Source organism: Xylocopa sonorina, chromosome 8 (genome assembly GCF_050948175.1).
Source record: "Xylocopa sonorina isolate GNS202 chromosome 8, iyXylSono1_principal, whole genome shotgun sequence".
Lineage (NCBI taxonomy): Eukaryota > Metazoa > Arthropoda > Insecta > Hymenoptera > Apidae > Xylocopa > Xylocopa sonorina.
Genome location: NC_135200.1, coordinates 12,364,450 through 12,387,543, shown reverse-complemented (window position 1 = coordinate 12,387,543; position 23,094 = coordinate 12,364,450). Strand labels below are relative to the sequence as shown.

Below are 23,094 nucleotides of genomic sequence, written 5' to 3'. Positions count from 1 at the left end.
CTAGTCGCCTTAGATACGCCTTGGAACGGAAAACTCCTCGAGATCAATCGACTGGAATAATTTTACGAGCACGCGAGCATTTAGCTCCAAGTGCTTACGTTCGATGGAAAACAGGGAAACGCATGGACCGTACAATAAGCGTCTGACATTTGCATATACCACACGCTCGCAGCGCAGAAATCCGTCGATGACCCGGATAGTTCAATTGCTAGGGAGTATTAACTCCGAGGAGGAAAGAGAGAGAGAAGAATCCAGCGCCTCGCCAAAAGTCAGACCGAGCGTCTCGAGCCGCCTCGCGTTTCGTCGCTCGTTACCGCGTCGGCTCCGAGCGAGACAGTCCTTGACACGGAGGCATCAATCTGTCTTCGTATTCGCGTCCCCCTCGCGCCTCCTCTGCTGCTTCCAAATTGGCCTCCGTGTCTTTTCTCTTATCTCGTACCTCTTTCTCTCTCGCCAGGGGAGCGAAATTCGCTTCGACGAGCGGAGCGCTATCGAAATCGTGGAAGCGAAGACACCTGCGACACGCGAGGCTAAACGCGTTTTTAAAAGACGCGACACGGAATCGACGAGCGAAGCCAGTGCCGAGTTACGAAGAAAATTACGGCCGTGAAACGATCGCGATGTTTTCGTGGCGGTCGCAGGTGCAGCCGCGCGCAGCTGTGCCTGCCTGGCTTTTCGGCACGGAATACCACCGCCAGTTGGAAATCACTGCCCGAATGTAACCGTGATTAACCCGTTTTCGGCCCTCGTATCGAACGGGTTCTGTTGCGTCACCGGTTATTTTCGCGATTACTCGTTACATCTTGTATTAAAGATACTATAATCGGATCGCTGGAAATCTGTGCTTTACGCCATTGTTCGCAACAGCTATGAAAGGTAGGCTAAGAGATGCGCGAGCTAAGATCGTTTGTTGCCTATTTTACTTCTACCTCGCGCACGTTGCGCGCGAACCGATACAAGCGCGCCGCGTGCTCTAATTCAAGTTCAAAGTTAACAATGCGATTGATACGTCTACGAATACCACGGAGGCGTGTGTGTACAAAAATGTAACGTATATCGGACGAGGAAAACGAGTTATTAACTCTGGCAGACTATTCTCAATTATATACGCAGCCCACTTGAAACGCCTACGAAACCGCTCGATACACGAAATCGCGAAACCTGAATGAGAACCAGAAAATAAAAAGGAGGAAAGGGAAAAGAAAGGTAACTGGTGCCTTTATCGTTGGTGCTCGCGGAGGCGATGGCTCGCTCTGCTCCAATGCTGTCGTGTGACGAACAGCGGCTTCGATTCGTCGCGGTTCGTTATTGGCCGCGTTATGTAATTTTGCGGCGCGCCGTACTTTCTCGCTTCGATCCCGTTCGACTCTCGATCGAGCCACGCTCGAAATCGGGAGCCAGAAGAGCCCGATGGCCAAGCAAATTGCCGTTAATTAAGCGTCTCGCGCGGCTTCTAAATCGTTAACAACCAAGACACGATCGTATTCGATTCAGGAGCACGGCTCTCGGTTCCTCGTGATCGCGCACAGGGATCGATATTACCGATCGAACCTAACAAATCCTTTTCTCGCGCGTGACACAATTCTTGTACGTTTATACGCGATCCGTTCGCCAGGCCACGAAGTCGTCTCGATCTCGTGCCAGCAACCGTTCACGCGAGACTCCTACGCTTCCGCCTGCCGAGAACGAAGGACACGATAGTGTTATCGATCCGGAGATCGTTGAAAAAGATCGGTACGATCAACCGTGGCGTGCTTAAACACGGAAACTTTCTGTTCCCCGGTTCAGATACTCGCCTGGAGTTCAAATAGTTCGAGCGAGTAAAGTTATTCGATCGTTACGAATCGTATCGAGGAAAACGAAAGGAAGAAATGCCGCAGGTTACACCGTTCCATCAATACGTATACGAGTTTCTATGCAAACAGCGACGACTGCGAATCGCCAGCTCATCGCACAACCGTCCTTTCCGGTCGAAAGCAAAATAGCGACGGGCTAATTGCATTCATCGGTCTTACAAACATGTCGTGGCTAACGCGCACTGCCAATTTTCTATTTCAAAACTCGAAAGTAGAAACCCGTCGTGTATTCCGTCGGAGAACGAAGCTTTCAAGAGCGAAAGGGACACTTCCTAACGCGGCTCGCAATCGTCGGCCTTGAACGACCGATCGATACATTTCCCACCGAAATCCAATTAATCCCGTCTATCGAAATTTCGTAATCACGCCACGGCTATCGAACGGTTCCATCTCGGTTGAACCGACGAGACCTCGAAAGAACCGTTCGCGTCTGAAAATCGACGTCGTGGCGGCTCGTCGGATCGGCTCGTCTGGCTAAACGCGACGTTAATTAACCTGGTTGATTCGCTGGCTGACGAAAACCGATAAGAAGCGAGAGGGAGAGAGAGAGGGGAGAAAACGGTTCGACGTTATTGCCTCTTGCGCCGCGGATTGGCAAAGCCGGAAATTTCGATACCGGAAACGACGCGGCGGCCGCGCCAGCGGGGCTCGCCACGGCTGTGCATGTGCGCGACCCACTTCCTCCCGTCGAAACCGAGAGTGCCTCTGCCCCGTTCGTGCCCGTCACCCGGTGCTGTGTGTGCGTGCCACGCCGCGAGTGGGTGTTTCGCGTAAAGAGCCCGGGGCCGTTATCGCGGCGAGGAACGATCGTGAGCGACCGACTAACTTTCCGCGTTACTCCCGACCAAACAGGAAACGTTTCGTTCCACGGAAGTCTCGTTCAGTCTACGCGCGCGCGTCCCCCTCTCCCGCTTTCCACGCGTCTCTCTTATTATGTTCCGACGTTTATTTCAGCGGGACACCGCGTGATTCGTTCCCGAATGAAAATAACTTACCGCTGCGTAATTGTTACCAGCGACGTTGCGCGTATCGAGGCAACGCACGCGTTAGTAGAACGGGAGACGAGGCGGAGGGTTAATTAAAAAATTGCGCGCGAGATTTATGCTCGCGTTAAAGGTGTCGCGTGATAAGTGGAATAAGTTGCACGATATTGCTATTTTAGTATAGAGAGAGACGAGAGAGAGAGAGAGCTCGTACGTTCACCTGGAGCTTCGCGAACATCATTTTCTCGGTCATTTAAACGGGACTGCAGTTGCGCAAGAAATTTCGTTCCTCCTCTCTTTCATCTTGTTGCGCGCGATAAATTTTCAAGAGCGGGTTTATCACGGCTTTGTTTATCGCCGGCGCGTTTTAGCATCGTTGGCAAGCGTGAACGTTGCGCATAAACAAGTAAACAATATCCTGACTAACCTAATCGCCCCGTTAGTTTATAATAAACTATACGAGACGATCGTAAAAAGCGTGTCCAGCGATACACTCGTCGTGGAACAAGCTGGAAAACCGCCTGACTAATTCCAAACGATCGGCGCAAAGACGACTGTGGCGAACTGGCCGATGGAAAAACATCAACGATCGACCGATCGGAGGCGCGCGCAAAACCGAAACCGGACAGAAACGAGCGCGATAAACCGTTTAGTTCCACCGGATCGTGGGGAGCGCGCGTTAAACGTAAACGAGCTACAACCCACCTTGTATCGATTTACCGCAAAAGGGGGGTCCGACGCGGAAACGCGTCGCAACGAAACGCGTGGAAACGGATTCCAGGGAAATCGGCCGCGACCAGGTGCGTGGGTCGGCGTTGCGCTCGCTGGCGTATCGCTTTGTAATTCGAGTTACTCAATTCGAAAGGCGCTCGTGAACGGCCAAGAGAAATGTGGGTCACCGGTCGACTCGCGCGGTTCACGAAGGGTGGAATAATCGGTGGGGCCCCCGCGTCGAAACGTCGTCGAGTTCCATTCAACCGGGAAAACCATCGCCAAGGGGTCCACCCTTGCTTCCTGGCAGCCTTGAAAACGTCGAACGGCCCCCGTCGAGGGATTCGCGAGCTACCTACGCACCCTCTCTGCCGATCGGCCCCAGTTTCACCGTGACATTTCTCGTTTCGCTCCTTCGAGAAGGAGGAAACGACTGCGGCACCGCAGTCGTCCCTGACCTATTTCGAGCGGCTGAATGGGTCTCGTCGAGAGTAGCAGAGCCGAGCACGCTTCTTCTCCGGGCCGGCATTGTGCTCCGAGGACAGGATCGTCGTGGATACGCGTACACACGCCCACTTCCTTCGCGGTCAGACGGAACACGGGCCAGAGAAGGATACGTGGAAAGGAGTTGGCAAGGTTTCGAGGTTCGCTGGTTACGCTGGTGTAATGGTGGCGGCGATAACTGGGCCGCGATGGGTTTACGAGCGCCGTTGACCCTACCAAAACAAACCGCTAAAGGGAATACGCGTCGCGTTCGCTATCGACGCCTACGTTCCCCGTTTCGATCCTGGATCGAGGCGTTACGCAACGATGGTGGCTATAAACGCGTTTTCGATTCCGCGGATGCGACGAGTCCGATCGAGACGACGCCAGTATATTGAAAAGAGTTAAAGGTTAGGAGCGATCGGCTCGCGCCTGTGCGCGGACATTCCCCGATAACTGTGTCACGTTCGCGGAATCGCGTAGGAAATCGACGACGGTCCTTGAGCGGCGAAGAGAAAGAGAAAGCGAGGGATCGACAACAATCGACGGCCAGACGAACCGATATCCGAGCGAGGAGAAATTCCTTTCTCACGGACGGGGGTGGCGGCCACCCCTGCCGCTCGTTAACGCGTCGACCGCGCCAGCCGTGGGTCCCGTTAAAACTCCGTGAAAGAAGAGAAACTGGGTTATCCCTACGGTGGCTCGACGGTTCCAGTCTAACGGTTGTTCACGGGGCTAGGATTCAGGTAGAGAAGAAACCTGGAAAAGGGGATGACGACGCTGGACCAGATGGTCCCCTGCCCGGATGCTTTTAAGCGTTATCTCCTACGACGCGTCTCTGTTGCACCGCGTCTCTGTTTCGATCTCGAGGAATCCATGGGGACGAGGAGCGTGTATGGACGCGTTTTCACCGGGAAACTCCGTTCAGGCTGGATGACAGAGGCGGTTGGGATGGGGGTAAAAAAGAACGGAGGAGTTCGTTATCGGGTGGCATTAACGATCCGGTTGGCTCCGGGCAGCCGTTAAAGGCTCGCCGCGTTGCGCAATCTAATGGCGAAGAATCTAATTTCTTAATTGCGTAACGCGATTTAAAGGAGTACGTGTCCCGCGCGTTGGAATTTCGTGGACTTTCTTTTCAGCATCCCCCACTACGCGATCGATCGGTCGGCCGGTCGGTCGGGCGAAGGAGTCGAAACCCTCGAGTCGACGACGTCCACACCTGATACCACACGTAACGCTGAGCGAACCTGCGATGTAGGAAACAACGCGTCGTCGACGATATCGATTTCTACCCGATAGTTTTCAGAATCAATTATTGATCACGTTGCGCGATCGTTCGTTTCGATGGGTAGCGACGAGAAGGTGGAAACGTTAGAGAGAAGAAGAAGAAGAAGAAGAAGAAGAGAGAAACGGAGGGCAGCGGGACGGAAATGGCAATGGCCAGTTCGCGAATCGTCGGCCGGGTCGAGGTCCACGTCGACTGCTGGGTGGCGTTAATTCGCTCGCTCGCTCGCTCGCTCGCACGACGACCGGTCGAGGGAAGGCGGAAAAAGGTGTCAAGGACGACGGTGGCCAGGAACACGCGAAGAACCGGAGGCAGGGAACGCGCCGCGACGAATTGAATCGCAACCGCGTCGGCCGTTACGCGCACCAGGGCAAAACGATGGATCCTCTACTTAGGATTTGATTAGAAAATAGTACTCTCGTCTTGCCCATAACCGGGCTATTGTGTAACGAGACCGGCCGACCGGTAACGAGCCCCTCTACGCGCGTACGATTATGCCTCGCAGCTCGCCGTTTCTGCCCATTACATAATGTTAAGTGCCGTAGCACTGTCCGCGAGATGATATAATAACGGTGCACACGTTGCCCGGCAAGCGTTCACGTACGTGTGCCTCGCGTAACGGACGCTTAACTGCTAAATTATCGGTCGTTATACTTAGCTCCAATTTTTCTGATCGGCCGCGGCTGGCCTTATCGTTCGGCTCGCGGCTTCGATACCCGCGCGCGTACACATCGACCGCTTATCGATGCGCCTCTCTCGCCTATCGTCCACGGATCCCAGCGAAAATTAGCCAACCACGGGATCCCCGTTATCTGACTTTTACCTGGAAACGTTTCTGTTCCTGATAGATAACGCGTAACCCGACTGTCGACGATGAGACAAAAAAAGAAAGAAAGAAAAAGAAAGAGGGGAACGCTTCTCGCGGGTAGGCAAACAGATCGAGGGGGATAGAAAAAGAAAGAAAGAGAAAAAAAAAAAGGAGAAGAACCGTGAACCCGATCGCGCGATTTCCCCACATCGCGGCCTGAAGCGGCGAGATGGACGCGAGCAGAGGGGCATACCCTACACCTCGTTGCTATAATAGTCTAGGTAGCTCTAGCGTAGGCTCGCCTAGCCCACAACACGCTTTACTATGTAGGTCAGGGCTGGTGCATTCAACGAGCGCGCTGCTCTTCCTCTATGCACCGTTCGCGTACCTATACCGAGCGATCGAGCCCCTACCCCTCCACGCCGCGGAAGTCGTGGCCGTTCCTTTCCTTCGCTCCACCGCGCATCTAGCGGGTGTTTCGTTTCACTCCAATACCGTTCGACGATATGCTTTCCTTTACGATTCCTCTTTTCCTTATTTTTCTCTCGCCTCTATCGTCGCTCTCTCGCTCGTGGCTCTTTACAAAATCGAGCCACGCGCGTTCTCCCCCTCGGCTGGCAAAAAGTATTCCTTTGTCGACAGGTAGACGATCTTCGCGCGATACGGTACCTTTCGAGCGCGAGGTATACTTCACGAGTGTCTAAAAGTTTCGAGCTTCCGTGTTGGTTTTTTTCAATTTTATTCAACGTGGATATAATTTTTCATTGCGCGCTGTTTCTCTTTAACCGAGCTTTCGACCAACGCTCGACGAATGGAACTCGTTATCGATGGTATACGCGTTGCTCGCCAGGGTAATCCGGTGATACGTTCGAATTTAATTTACGCAAAAAGCGTCGATGAGTTTGTAAAGTGAATGGGACGAAGTTCGTACGGCGGTCTATTTTAAAAGACGGCTAATTGGGACGGCGGGGTGGAAGGGCGCCCGTCGCGACCATCGCTCGTTAAAATTTACAATCGCCGGCCACTCTGTTATTCCGAGCGGATATTTTGACCGAAATTGCGTTGCATCGCAATACCAGATGCGGTGGTTATAAATATTGAGATTAGATTCCACCGGGGTCATTCAATGCCCGCGTCTATTGCCAACCGAGCTGTATCGCGCGCACGGTTAATCCACGATTAATCGAGTCAGAACGGTCTAATCCGACTCTGATTTTTTACGTTAATCGCGCTGCTCACGCGACGCGTCTTATCTGCATTCCATTTCTGTCTCTGCTATTCATTCGTTCCGATAATGTTGCGTTGAACGTACATTATACAACGCAACTAAACACCGCCAGTAATCAAGAGTAATTAAGGTCGGCCGGGGAACGGTAAAAGTGGATTTTTCTTGTTGAACGAGATGCGCAGAGAAATGATACGTAAAATTTCACTTCGCCCAGGCCATTTAACCCGCACTACTTTTCCTCCCTCTTTGTTTCTTCGAAAGCTTCTCCATAATCTCGAGCCGTGAAATTACACCCGCGAAGCTCGCGCGATTAATTAAAACCTACCGCTGGTAGCGACCAGGAAGCGTTCCGAAAGAAACGAGAACACGGTTGGATCGTTGGTTCGGATGACCCAAAAACCGCGGCAGGGTTAAGGGTTAACCATTTCGGGTAACCTCTATTCGAACGCCGCTGAGATTTACCACCCGATAAATCACCGATAATCGCGTGCACGTGTATCAGTGTATAAAAAAAAAAAAAAAACAAAGAGGAGGAAAGAAAACGCGATTCTAAACCAGTATCTCCGTTAATACGATCGCGAGGCTATCGATCGTTATCGAGCGTCGAATCGAAACGGAGGGATCGGTATCTCTGTTCCGCGGCGGATGATCGCGAAACGCGAGCCTCCCCGCGGAGCACGGGATTAATAATGCGGTTACGATGGCTAATTAATCGCTCAGCTTCCGAGTGATTCTTCCAGGGCCGGTGGTATCGCAGTCACGTCGGTAATTAATGCGCCCCTTGTGCGAGATATCGATCGGTCTCTACAGGGTGTCCCCTTTGAGGCGGCGATGTTACCGATAGCGCCGGTAATTGCCCCGGTTCCACGTACCTACACCCAACCCATACACCAGCAACCCTGCGACGAACGTTCTCGCGTCTGATCGCCTGTGTATTATTCGCGTTCTCGATCCCTCGAGATCTCGAAACGAGAAGAAACGCGTTATCGATCGAATTTCAGATTTATTGACTCGAGAGAGAGAGGATTCGAGAATCGCGGTCGACTCGCGATGCAAATGACCCCTAATAGAGGCGCACTCGAGCGAGCGCGCGTCTCCCCCTGCGTAGTTTCAATTCAAACGGCATCAAAATTGCAGACGATTGTGTCAAGGTGAGGTCAATTATTCGTCGAGAAAGAGAGCTCGCTTCGAACGGACGCGAGATGCGCGCGTCCGACGATCGTTCGGGGGATCGAAGGTAATGAACGTGCGATCGGTTCGCGCGCCACTGCCAGCTAATAAATATCACCTGCCGCGTTTCCGTGCTCGACTTTCAGCGGCGAATTCTGCTAATACCCGGCCCCATAGTTAGCATTTGTAACCTTGCCAACAATATCTGTCCTATTGTTCCGCTCGACTCGTGCTACGCTTTTAAACGTTCCGTCCGTTCGGTGATCTAGTTTCTTCGCTAGAACGTCCGCGATCGTTACCGCGAGACTTCGTTTCCCGCGCACAGATAGAGAGGAGCGTCGTTTCGATTGGTAATAAAATATCGACGCGCGGACTGCAACGCGGAGGGAGCTCGTTCCAATTGGTTCGCGAAAAATCGCGCGTACCTCGCGATCGAGACGCGAGAGCGCCAACGAGGAAACGCAGGATCGGATTTTTACCATCGCCCCCTCGATCGGAATGGGTGCATATTTTTTTCCTCTATTTTTACAGAGGATCACGCTCCACTTTCATTAACCGGCATACGTGCCAAGTGTCAAGCGTCCCTGCAATTGGGACACCCGGTAGACGAAGGTAAGCGTCTCCGTGCCAACGTTCCAATAACCACCCAAGAGCACAAGGACAGTCTACCCCAGTTTTCCTATTGCGACCGCCTACGGCACGTCCTTCACCCCCTCGCCGCCACCCCCTTTAACTCGCTCTCTCTCTCTCTCTCTCTCTCTCTCTCGCACTCAGATGCTCTCGCCCCGCTCTTCGGCCGGCTCTCTTCCGGGCCGATCGGCGTGGAAAATGCCGCGGGAAATCGATCCCCCCGACCGGACGGAGAGGAAATTCGTGAGGCGTGAGACCACGCCGCGCGGATAAAAGGGTGGACCCGGTGGAAAGGCCGTATCCAGAGAGAGGGTGATCATCCCCTTCTGGTCAAAGACGGACCAAGAAACCGCCTTCGTTTCAAGGAGGAAAAAAATAAAATAGGGATCGCCGCTCGCTCGTGTCCCGAGAGCCTCCCCCCGTGGCTTTCTTCGCCGGGTAGACGAGCTATAAAAAAAAAAAAAAAAAAAAGTTTCGCGTCGCTCGAGAGAGCGGCGGAGTCGGGAAACCGCGAGGGCGCGCGCACGTGGACACGTCTTGTCTTCGCCGTCGAGATGGAAAGTGAACGCGGCGTTTAGATATTATCGTGACGAACGTGGAAGGCTTTCCGATCATCCGCGAGTCCATTGTCTCCTTGGTTTCCTTTGCAGTTAGTTACTCGTTTTTCCTAAAACTTACACCTTCTTCTTTTTCTCTTCGTCGCAAGCTACTCGTTTTTTGTTTATTGCATCGCATGCTAGTATACTCTTATCCGTAGGACTAGCTGACGATGATAAAAAATGTATGGAACATTCGCTCGGCTAACGCGAGTTTTCAGCGAGTTTTTTAACATCGAATCGTTATCGTAATCGTTACGTTGTTTGCTCGTTGATTATTTTGCGTTCGCTATACTTTTCGCAGGAATGTTGCCAGCCGCATTGTTTATACGTACCACTGATAATCGTTCGTTTGCGCGTTGCCGATTATGCCAACGAATTCTCGACTGGCGCGAGAGAAACCGATAAAGGTCCATCGTCGCGACGAGCCTGCAGATTTTTACGGTTGATCGCGGTCCGCGGTTCGTCGCGATCGCTCGACGAGGATCGATGGAATGTAGGTCAGTTCCGCGGGCGCATTCAGAAGCGACTTCGAGCCGCGTAACACACCGCGGCTACACGACCGTATCGATACATCGGCAAGACCTGGCGGCGCTCGAGCGAAATCGTCGACTACGCACGCGTTTCAACTTCGAACTCGCTTTCCTTTTCCTACACGGTACTTTAATGGTCGACCGCGAACGCGTAACGTCGGATAAAAATCTTTATTCGAAAAAACCCCAACCCCTCCTCGACCGAGGATAACGAGGAAAAAGTTAACTGGCGTGAAAAAAAAGGATAAAAAATAAAAAAATTTCTAAACGAACTGCGACGTCGAACGAGCGGCGTCCCACTAATTCAAACTTTCTATAAGCGCTTGGACGGGGGAGAAAATTTTCCCCGTAACTTCGTGAACCGTGAAAGTCGGGCCAATTAGTTTCGAGGTAAAATTCGTTTGTGCGTTTCAAGGCCCCTGCGCGCCAGAATCGCGTTACCTATATGTGTCGTGGAAAAGGGACGAAAACAATAGGCTACGTTCGAAGCATCCGATTTTTCTCCCTCGCAAATTTCTTCACTCACAAATTCGGGGCTTTAATCCTAAAACTGTATTCAAACGAACCATAAAAACCTATAGCCATTCCATAATACCACTTTCAGAATAATTTCAGATAATTAAAATCGTTGCACCGTTCTCAACTCTGATCGCGAAAAGAAAAAAAGAAAAAGAAACAAGAGAAGCGCGATCGAGAATTTAGCAAGCAGTCAGAAGGAGGCGTAAGAGTAATATCGAAGAACGGAACGTGATCGTAGCCTAGGACTCGTCCAGGGGGAGAAAAGGAGGGAAAGTAGCCGCCGCGGCGGCGGAACGCCTAGGCAGAGGAGGCGAAGGTACACGAAGGAGGGTAACCGCAGACAGGAAGTTAGTCCTTCCTTCCTCGCCGGGCCAATATCCTGAATTACAATGAGCCGGCGCGCTTCCTCGAAGCGTCGCCGTTCGCTATTTAAATACAACCACCGACGGTTTCCATATATCGCCGCGGTGCACAGCCGTCCGCGTCCCCACGGCGACGTCTCCGCGTCGAAGAGTAATGGAGAGAGGGGCCCGCGCGCGCGAAACGCCGCGTCTCTTATCGTCGTTCGAACGCAACGACGGAGGTTGTTCGAGGGAGGAAAAAGTACGCGCGCTCTCTCGCTGGCCGCGTCCGAGATCCTCGAGCCAGTTCGTCGTCTCGCGTGAAAGTGTAGCGCTAACGATATACGGTAAAAGGAGTGAGAGTTAGGAAAGAGTGCGACGGGGAGGAGGCTCGCGATTATTCTCGAGGATTCGGTGCGCGATCGAATAAATTACTGGAACGAACGCGGATTCGACTATCGACCGAGTCTAATTGTATGAAAATTCAGTGGGCGCGCGAGCACGGATGGGTGAAGACGAAACGAGCGGAGTAGCACGCGCGTGTGGTAATTAAGCGGGTTCGTTTTCGTGTCCTCGGTCGGAGGAGTGGGGATCCTGGAGAAACAGTTTCACTTTCCCGCGAGCAACCGCAAATTAGAGTTTCGACGAGATGCTACCGAGACGAGAGACGTTCTTCGTATCTAGAAGGAAAGAGAGTCGGTCGTTTCTACGTGATTAATCGAGAATACGTCGGGTGCGGTTGTTTCTTTTTTTTTTTTTTCCTCGACTGGCTCGCGTTGATCCGAGAACGATCTCGTAACCCCCTTTGCCCGATTAACCCTGCGGTGGCTGCTCAATCGAGAGACACTGTTTTCTTCCCCCTCGAGGCGATCGAATGGTCTTCATTTCCTGATTAACCCGACGACGGACCAGCTCGCCACTCTCTCTCTCTCTCTCTCTCTCTCTTCCTTTGCCTTTCCAAAGGTAGAAGAAGAGGTCGCAGCCGGAAGTAATCTGTCTTCCTCTGCTCGTGGCGAAGCAGTCTCGCGAAAGGAGAGGATAGGAGAAAAAGAGAGAGAGAGAGAGAGAACGTGGGACGGACGGACGGAAGGAGAGAAGGACGGACAGAACGTCCGCTCGAATTCACTTGGAGTGATTTAAAGGCTGGAATTATCCTTTTCTCCCCTTCCTCGTACGTCCTCCTCTCCTTGCCAGCCATTATATATCTTCTGCTGCGTACCTCCCTCGACTCTTTTATATCGTAACGCGGATGATCCTCCTCCTCCTCCTCCTCCTCCTCCTGTTCCTCCTTTTTCTTCAACGTCGTCCACAGAAGGAGGGAATCCTCTCGTTACCACGTGTTTCCGTGCAATCACAGAAGGTTCATTTCCATAATTTCAACTCGACCGGTGCACGTCGCTTTTGTACCCGCGAATAACGTGCCCGGTGGACGCGCAATTTCACTCGATCCGATCTATTACCCCCACCCACGTTCACCTGGTTGACCGAGTAGCCGTTGTGCACCGATAAAAAAAAAAAAAAGAAGGAGCTTTCCGTCGTTTATTGGCACGCTCTCGACCACCGTCGCCGCGGCACCGTTTTTATCGGATAAAATATTAATAAGCCGTTCCTCTGCTTTGCGCGCGGCGTCGAATCGTCAGCCTAGCACAGGACTCGAAGAGCTTTTAATTAACCGTGGATAGGTAGGTCGCGCTCCGCTCGATATATCCTCGAAACGACCGGAATAATCGTCGTCGATTAACGTCCAACGGAAATCATATTTGTCTTTGTCCTCTTGCCCCATTCCTTCCCTGTATATATATATATAGTATACATATTTTTCCCTTTTTCATGTTTTTTATTTGTACTCCTTCGCTTTTGTCCCACCTACCGGAGAGCGAAATAGAGGAAGGAATTCAGAGTTGTCATAGGAGGTGAATTTATAATCCGACCGCGGCTACCTGCACACCCGTGAAAGGTTTCGAAAGTTTTTCCGGGTGCCGCGGGAAACGGGGGAAAATACCGCAAAAGCCAACGAGCCGGCCACCGGTAGCGCACCGAAAGTAAACTTCAGAATGCCTGTGACCGAATTCTCGCTCCTTGTCCCTTTCTTTCTCCTTTAGCCTCGGATATACAGAAGAGAGGGAGAGAGAGAGAAACGACCGCGCAAGGTGGAACAAGCCGCCAACGAACCGCCCCTCGGATGACTTTCCTTCTCGACTGCAATAACCGAAAGGGTTCGGGAAAAGGTGAAATGGTCCGTTTTTTTTTTCTGTACATTTTTTTCTCTCCTTTCTCGACCGAACGAACCCTGGCATTTTTTTTCTCCCTGACCGACGACCGAGGAAAGAGACGCTCGCAAAAAATGTTGACGTTCCGGCTGTGACGAACCGACGGCGAGACGCGATGCTTTTTTTATTGGGATCGAGAAAGCTCACTCGATGTTTCCCTCTTTTTATCAGGCTCCAAGACAGCACGTGTACCGCGCGCCGGTCGCTCGATAATCGCCGTTTCCTAAGAACCGTGTCTTTAAGGGTGTTTCGTTTTCCAAGTGTCACGCGATAGGTCGTTTCTTTTTTTCTCGGCGCGTTCCTCGAGACCCTGACACCCTCCGAAACTTTCTACATATAGGCTGGCGAATTTTAGCGGAAAATCTGTCCGCAGCGGAACCGGTGAAAGTTGAAAAATCGTTTCAGGGCCAGGAAAAGCCTGGCAGGGGCACGTGGTCGGTTTATTCGTGTCCGAGCGCGTGCACTGTGACGAAAATGAAAAATGAGAGAGAAATTTGACGAAAATCCCGAGGCGACTTTCTCCTCGTCCTTGAGCAGGCACGCCTCCGCTCTTCCTGGCATTAGAATCTCGAGTAAAAAGGACGGGGGAACCCCCCGCTGCGGCGGACCCGCCGCGTCCTCGAAAGGGTTAAAAATGTTTTCCCCAACTTCCGGCGTGTTCGCACCAGATCAAATAGGCTATTGTACCAACAATATCATCGAGCTACCCTAAGGTTCTCTTTAAAAAACTCTCGTCTCGCTACTTACTATGGTCGCGACCCTTTTTTTCTGCGATTCGAAAGAAACATGGACGAAAAGGTTATCCGTGCGAAACGATCGAGACGGTTCGCACGCGAGTCGACGTCCGCGCGGTTGTAAGGGTTGAAGAGAGACCGACCTAGAAAAAGCGACGAGAGATAACGAGTGGACCTTCGAGGAAGACGGTGTCGCGATGGAGCAAGAGCAGCGATACGGGAGACTAATTTCGTTGGGGTTGGGGCAGGTCACAAGGTATTATCTCCCTCCGCTGACTCGAACCAACGGAGCCAACGAAGGTGGAGAAGGGGCGAGATGCTCGCGGGCGAGCGGAGCGGAGGTGGAGGAGGCGTTGGCGCGATAACGCGCGGAGAAATTGCAAAATTATTTGAAGAGCCGAAATATCACGGCAGCGAGAGCGTTACCGTCACCCGACTCCCGTCGTCGAACGACCTTCGCGGGCTGTCTTGCGTAATATTTTTATCGGCCGAAATTACACATACGCACGGCATACATTCACGCGTGTGCACGATGCACGCTATCTCCCTCCCTCTCTCTCTCTCTCTCTCTCTCTCTCTCTCTCTCTTTGTCTCGCCACGGTTACGGATCAGAAGCGACCGGGAGCACGTATTTTCGGTTGCGCGAGTTGTATGTACGCCACGCACTCTCCTGCCTGCGCCTCTTTTTTCTCTCTTTCGCATTTCTTTCTCGCGTACGTGCGCGTCTGTGGACACGATTCGATCACGCGTTTCGCCTACGTGTATCGACGAGATTTCACGGTATTAAAGAGGGAGCAGGCCGGTTGGCCGGTTGGTCGAGCGTACGTTCGAATTCGACCGCGAAAACGAACGCTCGATCGAGGGACGCGCGTTTCCTGGTCCGTCGAGCGTTCGAGCGAATTCGTCGACTTATGAAATAAAGATGACCGATGGAAGGAGCGCAACGAATACGTAGGTAGTATACAGGAAGCTGGTCTCCAATTGTGACGATAAGCGAAGCGTTTATATTATTAGACAGCGCGATCTTCTGAAAACAAGATAAAATTGTTGTTTGACGTAGAAGATGAGCGTACCGCGGACGGTAATCGCAGGACGGTCCCCCCGATCGTCTTTCTAACCGAGGGAAAAGCGAGGCGATTCGCATGGATGCGTTCGAGACGGCGCATAATGGCGGCCGAAAAGGCGCGAAAGTAGAGAAAACCAGATAGAAGGGTAAGAAGAGAATGCGTGGACTCACGGTATCGTCTCATTAGGTTCTTCTTATACGGTTTGGTGCCGGGTGGTCTAGATCTCGACCTCGTGCTGCCGTCCTTCTGATTGTTGTCGGAGCACGAGTCGTCCGAGTCTTCGGAACAGGTACGATCCTCCCTTTCCTGGGAGTATTCGGTGGACGTGGTAGCGGCGACGAAGCATCCTCGTAACCTGAGCGCCGCCGCAGCATTCCCGTAGTCGTCGATCGGCTCCTTTCGATCCTGATCCTGATCGTTCTCGTCCCTGGAGAACTCCGCGTAATCGCCCACCCGCACGCTCAAGTCCAACGGCTGATCCTCGAGCATCGTTTCTATCTTTGCCAGCCTCGTTTCCCTGCTGCCAGACTGTCCACCTCGAGATGATCCACGGCTACCACAGCACAGTTGCCATCTTGATCTTCAACGATTTGTACTTGACACTTGCTCGACGCGATATAACATTACACTGTTCGCCGGTATCTCGTCCTCCCACCGGTGTGTTCTTCTCGTCCCCTGTTCGAATATCACCGTCACTCGAGTAGAACTTTTTGCGCAACGAGGGAATCACAGGCGATCGTCACCAAACGGATATGTCACCGCGCGCGAGACCTCCAAATCTATGTGTCCACGCGTAACCTATCGAGCGTGTTTCCGTTGCGCCACCGGTTTGCGAAAGAAGTGAATTCGGTAAAGTAGTCGCGACAAAAGGAACCGAGAGTGGGATCGGTTACGAAAAAGAAAGAAAAAGAGAGAGAGAGAGAGAGAGAGAGAGAGAGAGAAGAGGACAGATATCTTCGTGGGAGGTAGAACTCTTCCGGCGGTGTCTTCGTCCCGTGTGGCACGCGTGACGCACAGCGGATACTCTACCGGCAGCTTCTCGCGGCAAACAGTTCTCGATACTGGCGCGACGTTCACGCGGCTGGTTCGACGTTTCCGTGTTCGATCAGCGTGTTTTCAAACAGCATCGATCGTTTCCTCGTGCGCTTTTCCTTCCCGTTTGTCAACAGTGCCAGGAAGAGCCGATGCGTGGGCCGCACTTGTCGCGAGAAAAACAAAGCGACAGGCTCTCGCTCGTCCGGTCAGCAGACGGTAGACGGTTTTAATCGCGGTGGTCAGATGCGTACGTATCGCGTAGCGGTCTGTTCGACTGGATCATCCAGAACGGAATCGTTTGCACGTAACAATCGCACTTGATAAAAAAAATGCTCTCGCTCGACTCACTCCGTGTATAGACGCGTGACGCGTATATACGCGCGTGTACTCTCGCGTGTGCGTTCACCGAGTCTCGCGGAGAGAAGCGAACAGACAGAGGGAGAAAAAAAAACGCGAGAGAGAATTGCCGCCGAAGCGTATCCACGTTCTCCGCACCGAGGCTACGGTTGCCGGTGGCACACTGACTGACTCGGAACCGGGGTAGCCCGCTAGTCCAGACTCGTTCACTCACTACTCCAGACTCACACTCCAACTCCGAACGCCGGACTCGCTCTCGCTCGTGTACACCGCCACACAGTATACTCTCTGGCCGCCAGAGCCGTACGCGTTCGGCACTCTCCGTCGGACGACTTCGGTTCTTTTCGGGCTCGCACGCCTCGATCAGAGTCGACCGCTTCACGTACACGCCGGCACCCACACACAGTCGCGAGCCGTCGCTCGAGATGCGCGGATGCGTAGCCTACCGCAATGTTCGAGCTGGTGAGACGCCCTCCCTCCGCCGCTCTCTCTCTCTTTCTCTCTCCCCCGTTTTCTTTTTCCCTTTTTTTTTTCACCATCCTTTTTACCACCTCTTTACCTCTATCTCGCTCGCTTCGTGCCTTTTCTTTGCCCTTCGAGCCAGTATGTAGCGCTCGCCGCCGCTTTTCCTTCTCTCGCTCACTCCCACTCTGCTCCGCCGTCTTCCCCCGGCGCGTTGGTTTCGCGAGTCGAAGCTATTTTTCCGTCTATTGGGATAGGACACACGAACCAGCCAGCGGGCGCCGCTCTCATGACATTAACCTTCGATCGTTTCGACGCTAGAAACAGCCGCGGCGACGACGACGTGAAATACGAGTTGTTTCAGCGGAAGCTTTTTTCAGCCAAGCCCACTTGACGGATCGGAGGGAGAGAAACGGCGCACTCTCGATCGTTCCATCGGGGTTTATTCGCGACGCGATATTCATCCGCGAGCGTCGCGAGCGTCTCTCGGAAACCCCGACGAGTCGTAAATATAATTACAACTATTTACACCGTTCACTTCTGCGCGATCCTATCTGCGATTTATTTCGATTCTCGCCGAAACGAACGTAAACAAACAACGTCGTCCCTCGCGTTTCGTTTCACCTCGACCAGTCAATGAATTATGTAACGCCTCCTAATTGCTACGCAAAATACTTTTACTTTTACCAGGTACGCGATCTCTCGCGATCGATATCTCAGCGGCGGGATTAACGAGACGAGCGGTAAATCCGCGCGCACAACAAAACCTCCGGACCAGGCGTTCCTCCTGGATCCCTGACATTGTCTCCTCGAGAGGATGAATTCGAACGGCAGGTCTTGGGGAGCGTGTGTATAGGAAGACCGGGCTCGGGAACTGAGACTGGAACGATTGCATATGCACGGTACACACAATAGGTGAACGTGCGTACGAGGTCGCGGCGGAAAGGTACTTCCAATTCGACGTCTCGTTGCAGCCGGTAAACACAGGTGCAACTGAAAACGTCGGAAGTGTTTTTGCAACCAGGCATGCAGAGTGAACCTTGAGAGTGACCGATTTCGTAACCCCTTTCAGCTCGCCCCTCTGACGTCGACGGCCATTGTAATGTAACCCGAAAGAAAGAAGAGAAGGTACGATCTTCCCGTCGAGAGTCGTGCTCTCGTTCAGATTATTATATTTCTTTTATTCTTACTTATTATTAAAAGACAATTACTCGATGGAATTTCTATTTAGGAGAACAACTTTTCGATCGCAGTGCAGCAGGTATACGATCGATAAAGTCTCGGCCTGGTTAAGTTCTCGAACCAGCTGTTGAATCTCTCGCGCGACGGGCACGGCTTCGATGATCGCGCGACGACAATGGCTACGCAAAATAGCATAAATCGATCTCGATTATCAGCGAGCATTTGTACAGGGGCACGCGCAACGCGTACGCCCGACCGCGATCGCCGCGGAGTTAAACCGCGAAACCGGTGCTCGATAAATCGCGGTATCTCCGTTGCGCGGTGAGCGCAGCCGCGCGTGTCATTCCCGGCACAGGACGATTTCGAGATTCCATCCCGTAGACGCGAGTAACGAGCCGCGTACGAAGGGCCCTCCTCGCGGCCTACCAGAAGCGTTCTCGATCCGTTTCCCCGATAAGCGGGACCGTGGCTGGCCTTAATTGCACTTCCCGCCCGTCGAACCCGCGGTTCCATTGTTGCCGAAAACCCATTTCCAGCAGGGACGCGCCGCGATCAACGACTCGCTCGAACAAGGTTACTCTCCGGCCGAAGGAATTCGTTCCGCGTCCGCGCCGATAGGCGTCGATGCATTTGCATTGAAAACACACCGGCTGGTGTAACAGGCTTGGTTTTTCATCACGCCCGAGGAGATCGGCTACCGCCGAGTTGCGCGGAGTTCTCTTCGGTTTAGGCTCACAATGGCTCTTTCTCGCGCTCGTTGCGTTTTTCACTAGACGTTCTCTCGTCGCGATACGAGTTGGGTAAATTCGAACTACGTAAATTGTACACACTTTTCATGGACAACGTGGAAGCGGATAAATTCCACAGACGATGTTAATAGATTTCTAAGTATCGCATGATGGATGGCAGAGTTTCTATGGTCTGCGGTCAGTTGGTATCGAGATGGAACATCGAGCGATATCGTCGCCAGAGCAGCGACACCTACGCGCGAATACCTCGCGATCTAACCGATAGAAATTCCGAAAACGTATATATATAGTCCTGTAGGATCGAGTTTGAAAGTTGGAGCGAACCACGCTCGACGAAGATCCGGGCGAGAGTTGAAAGATTGGCCGGCGTGGGCAGGAGTGATTTATTGGCGGCGAATTTGCCTGGCTCTCGTTGCGGGAGGGACAGGACATCTGCGTTAAAGGCTGGTTTTCTGGATGCTCGCGGCGGAGGCCGCGGCTCGGTATCCCCGATTTGTCGTCTCGGCGCGGGGCGACGCGGAGCCACGGAGGAACAGGCAGGAGAGTTATTTTCGAGCAAAAACAGCCGACACCGCCGGCCTGGGAGAGAAAACCTCGTAACTCTCGCCGATCTCGGAACGGGACGACGCCCAATCCAGGAAAACTACGATTTCTAATCCATCAGCCGCGCGCCACCACCACCACCACCACCCGTTTCTTCGACGCGACGGGACGCCGCTCGGTGCCCCTTCTGTGACGCGCGCTCTATTTCCGATCCAGCCTTCCCCGCGAACGTCTTCCACTCGCTGACCGGCTAACTGTATTTTTCCTTGACCGGTGTCGCTGATACCAGTCCGTTTTCTTTAGTTACTAAGCGTTATCGATACTCGTAACAGCTTTACTTCACGCGTGCGTGTACGCGGAACAGGTACCATTCACCTAGCACGCGTCCACCTGGAGTTTCAAATTGATCGGCGAACGCGGAGGAAAGAAAATCGGTAGAAACGACGAACGAAGGAGGATATTTTCAGCGAAGTCGCCACGCTAAAAGGTGCGTGCGCCTCACTGACAATTAGTACGTACAACGACGCGTCTCAGCGATTATCGTTATGCGAATATCGCGGAGCACAATGCTAACGATTCTCTGCCGGAGCGCGGCGTGACCAAAGGGTTAATTACCAGAAACGTTTATACGAAACGCGGACCGAGGATTCGTTTGGAGAAAAAGTTGGCGCTGTCTCGCGGGACAAAACCCTCCGCTCTCTTTCCACGGCGAACAATTAGCTCGCGAACGTGTAAGTTTCTAATCGAGCCGGTATCGCCGGCCATCTGAGCGCGAGAATTCGTGGCTTCACTTTCATTTTCGCGGCCCGCCGTCACCCCGCCCGCTCGATTTTGCCTCTTCTTTTTTATCTCCCTCGCGTTTCGCGGCACAATTTTCCACGAATCCACCTGTCGCGTTCCCTTTCCTCCGCTTTCTCGGGAGAGAATCGGTCGTATCGAGCCTTTCGACGCATCGATCATCCGATCCCGCGTTTTTCGCTCGCGGAACGCCGCGTGGAATATCGGTCGGTCCGCGAGCCGCGAGTGGGGCGGGCGAGAAAAAAGAAAACGCGAGGACGGGCTACGACGAAAGAGAAATTTCCTTTTTTACAGGGCGCCGGGTAAGAGACGCGATGTTTCCTGTCCAAGCGACAGCGAAGAAAGTGTATCTAGGTCTTTTTTTTCCGAGCACGTGCTCCACGCTGCAATTAGAATAGCCAGCGCGCGTTTCAACCGTGTACGCGCGTCCCCCAAGGACTCGCTCGCGATTACGTTATTATTATAGAACCTTCGAGAGTGTATATTCGAAAAGTTTCCACTTTCGATAGAGTTTTGCGGAGGCAGAAGAGCAGTCAGCCCCCCGCAGCTTGGAATCGATAACGATCTCGTTCCAAGTATTCCTCTCGAGCATAGAACGAACGCAGGACTGTGCGGCATAGAAAGCGAAATTAGTAATAAATTCGTTGAAACTCGAGGCTGGACTTTCGTTGGCGCTTGGCGCGCGTCGAGGTGCCGCGGCTAGTTTTTAATTTCTCGTTGTCCCTCTCGCGGTTCCTCCGAGGCGGCGAAAGGAGAGGAGGAAGACGTATTAGCCGGCGATTCAGGCCGAGACTAACGCGCACTTTTCCTCGACGGCACGTTTCACCTGGTCGTCGGTTCGACGCGGATGATTTCTTCGTTTCTTGTTGCGTCGCGAGGCACCGTCCGTAGGAGGGCGGCGCGACGCGCGATCGGAATCGAGCCGGCGGTTAAGTTCCGTGGCCGGTTGCCATGCCGAACGAGCGTCGTCCAAAGTGCCAGAAACCGTGAAGGAGGCCTCTCGTGATCGGGAACTTTCCAAGGACACGAGGGTGCGTGGATCCGTGGCGTGTGCGTGCCCGCGGCCGGCTTCGTTTTCCTTTTCACGGGCGAAAATCACCGGGTGCAGAACACCGGCGCGAGAAAGAAAAGTCCGCGCGAGGCGACGCCGTAGCCGCGCCGTCCGAGCGAAATCGCCGCCACGTTCCACATAACACGCCATATTTACCACCGCGCGCAGCTATATTACGCCAGTTTCCCTATCGTGAGCGATTTTTCGCAGCGAGCGGATCGCGGACGCTTTCTTTATCGGCGGACCGTTCGCGTTTAATAACTCCAATTAAAAAGAGGCGCGATCGACGCCGGCAGATAAGGGGACCGAACGCTTTTACCGCGTTCACGGGCATGCAAACGATCGTTTCGATCGCGCGAGGTATGGACGGGCGAATTCGGCGGTGGGAAACGCCAGTCGCGTTCTAATTGCCGTCTAACGCAGAGACGGGGCAACCCGTCAAAGTTGCTTCTGCGGCCCACTTTGATCAATTACAGTGATTAATGCCCCCGTTTACCGCGATATGGAAATCCACCAAATAATTGGAGGATCGTACGCATTCGATGAGAACACGATTTGGAAGACGTTTAACAGTATCGCGACGTCGTATCAGACGCCACGAATAAATTAGAATCTTCGAACTAGCCGTGCCTCGCTATTGAGAAGGATGGACTATTTTTCTTCGACGCGAGGAACTTTCGAATAGCTCAATCTTGGTACAAACGGAACACACGAAAAGCAGCAACTACAGGAGCAGCAGCAGCAGCAGAAGAAGAAGACGAAGACGAAGGAGAAGAAGAAGAAGAAGAAGAAGACGAGGAAGAAGGAGCAGGGGGAGCCACGGAGCGGCATTAGGAGAGAAGGGAAACGGAGGGTAGACGAGGAGGACCAGCTCGAAGACGGAGACGAAGAAGAAGAAGAAGAAGAATCCCCCTTGGCTCACGTCCGCGAGAACCGGAAAGATTCCCTCGATCCGCTACGAACGGCTTCCAAGGTCCGCACTCCGTATTTGAACGACCCTAACACACGTACAAGCGTAGCCAACACAGTCGAGCGTGCAGAAAATGTACACGCGGCCAGAACGAACGAAAGAGAAAAAGAGAGAGCGCGACAGAGGGGAACAGAGAGTAAAGAGAGAGAGAGTAACGTGGAGTGGCGAACTCACGCACTCGCGCCCTCTCACACGCGTGCTTCAGACGCACGTCCGGCCAAACGAGCCGCGAGGTTATTGTTTAAAGCGTTCCCCTTTATTGTGTCTACAATGTGCTCGGTCACACGCGGCCGGAACAACCAGCCGCCACGCCGCGACGCGTCGCGTCGCGTCGCGGCCCTCGACTCGTCGCTAAACGCTCTTTTTATTTTATTATTCTATTCGGTGTACGCTCGCTGCACCTCGCGCCGCCGTTGGGCGTTGCCCGGCTACCAACCTTGCCCGCCCTGGCTTTTCACCAGGATCCACCTAATTACGCGTCCTCCTAAATCGCTTCTGGGCTTCGATTATTTCGATACTGAACGTTTCGCGTTCAGAGCTTCGGTTGAACGACAACCTAGACGCGTTCTTTCCCGTGGAAACTTAAATTCCATTAAAAGTAGCTCGTCCGATACGTAAACGGCGCGAGGAACATCGAACGCGATATCCGTAGGGGGAAAAATCGCGACGGGCCCAACCCAGAACACGGTCTCGGGGCGCGTAGAGCGTAAGCAATTCGCGGTGCGTTTACACG

At 53.0% G+C, this 23,094-nt stretch overlaps 1 protein-coding gene across 3 annotated transcripts in view; it reads right to left on the bottom strand.

Moving 5' to 3' along the window:
* Eip74ef (Ecdysone-induced protein E74) overlaps window positions 1–23,094 on the bottom strand; it is a 136,843-nt gene that overhangs the window by 32,547 nt on the left and 81,202 nt on the right. Inside the window, exon 1 of one of the 3 annotated variants that reach the window (XM_076899310.1) lies at window positions 15,385–15,866. The exons of the other annotated variants lie outside the window; for them this stretch is intronic. Within the exon in view, the coding sequence (XP_076755425.1) occupies window positions 15,385–15,703 (319 nt within the window). The 5' untranslated portion in view covers window positions 15,704–15,866. Of the gene's footprint in view, window positions 1–15,384; window positions 15,867–23,094 lie in introns of those variants that run through there. 3 annotated transcript variants of the gene reach the window in all.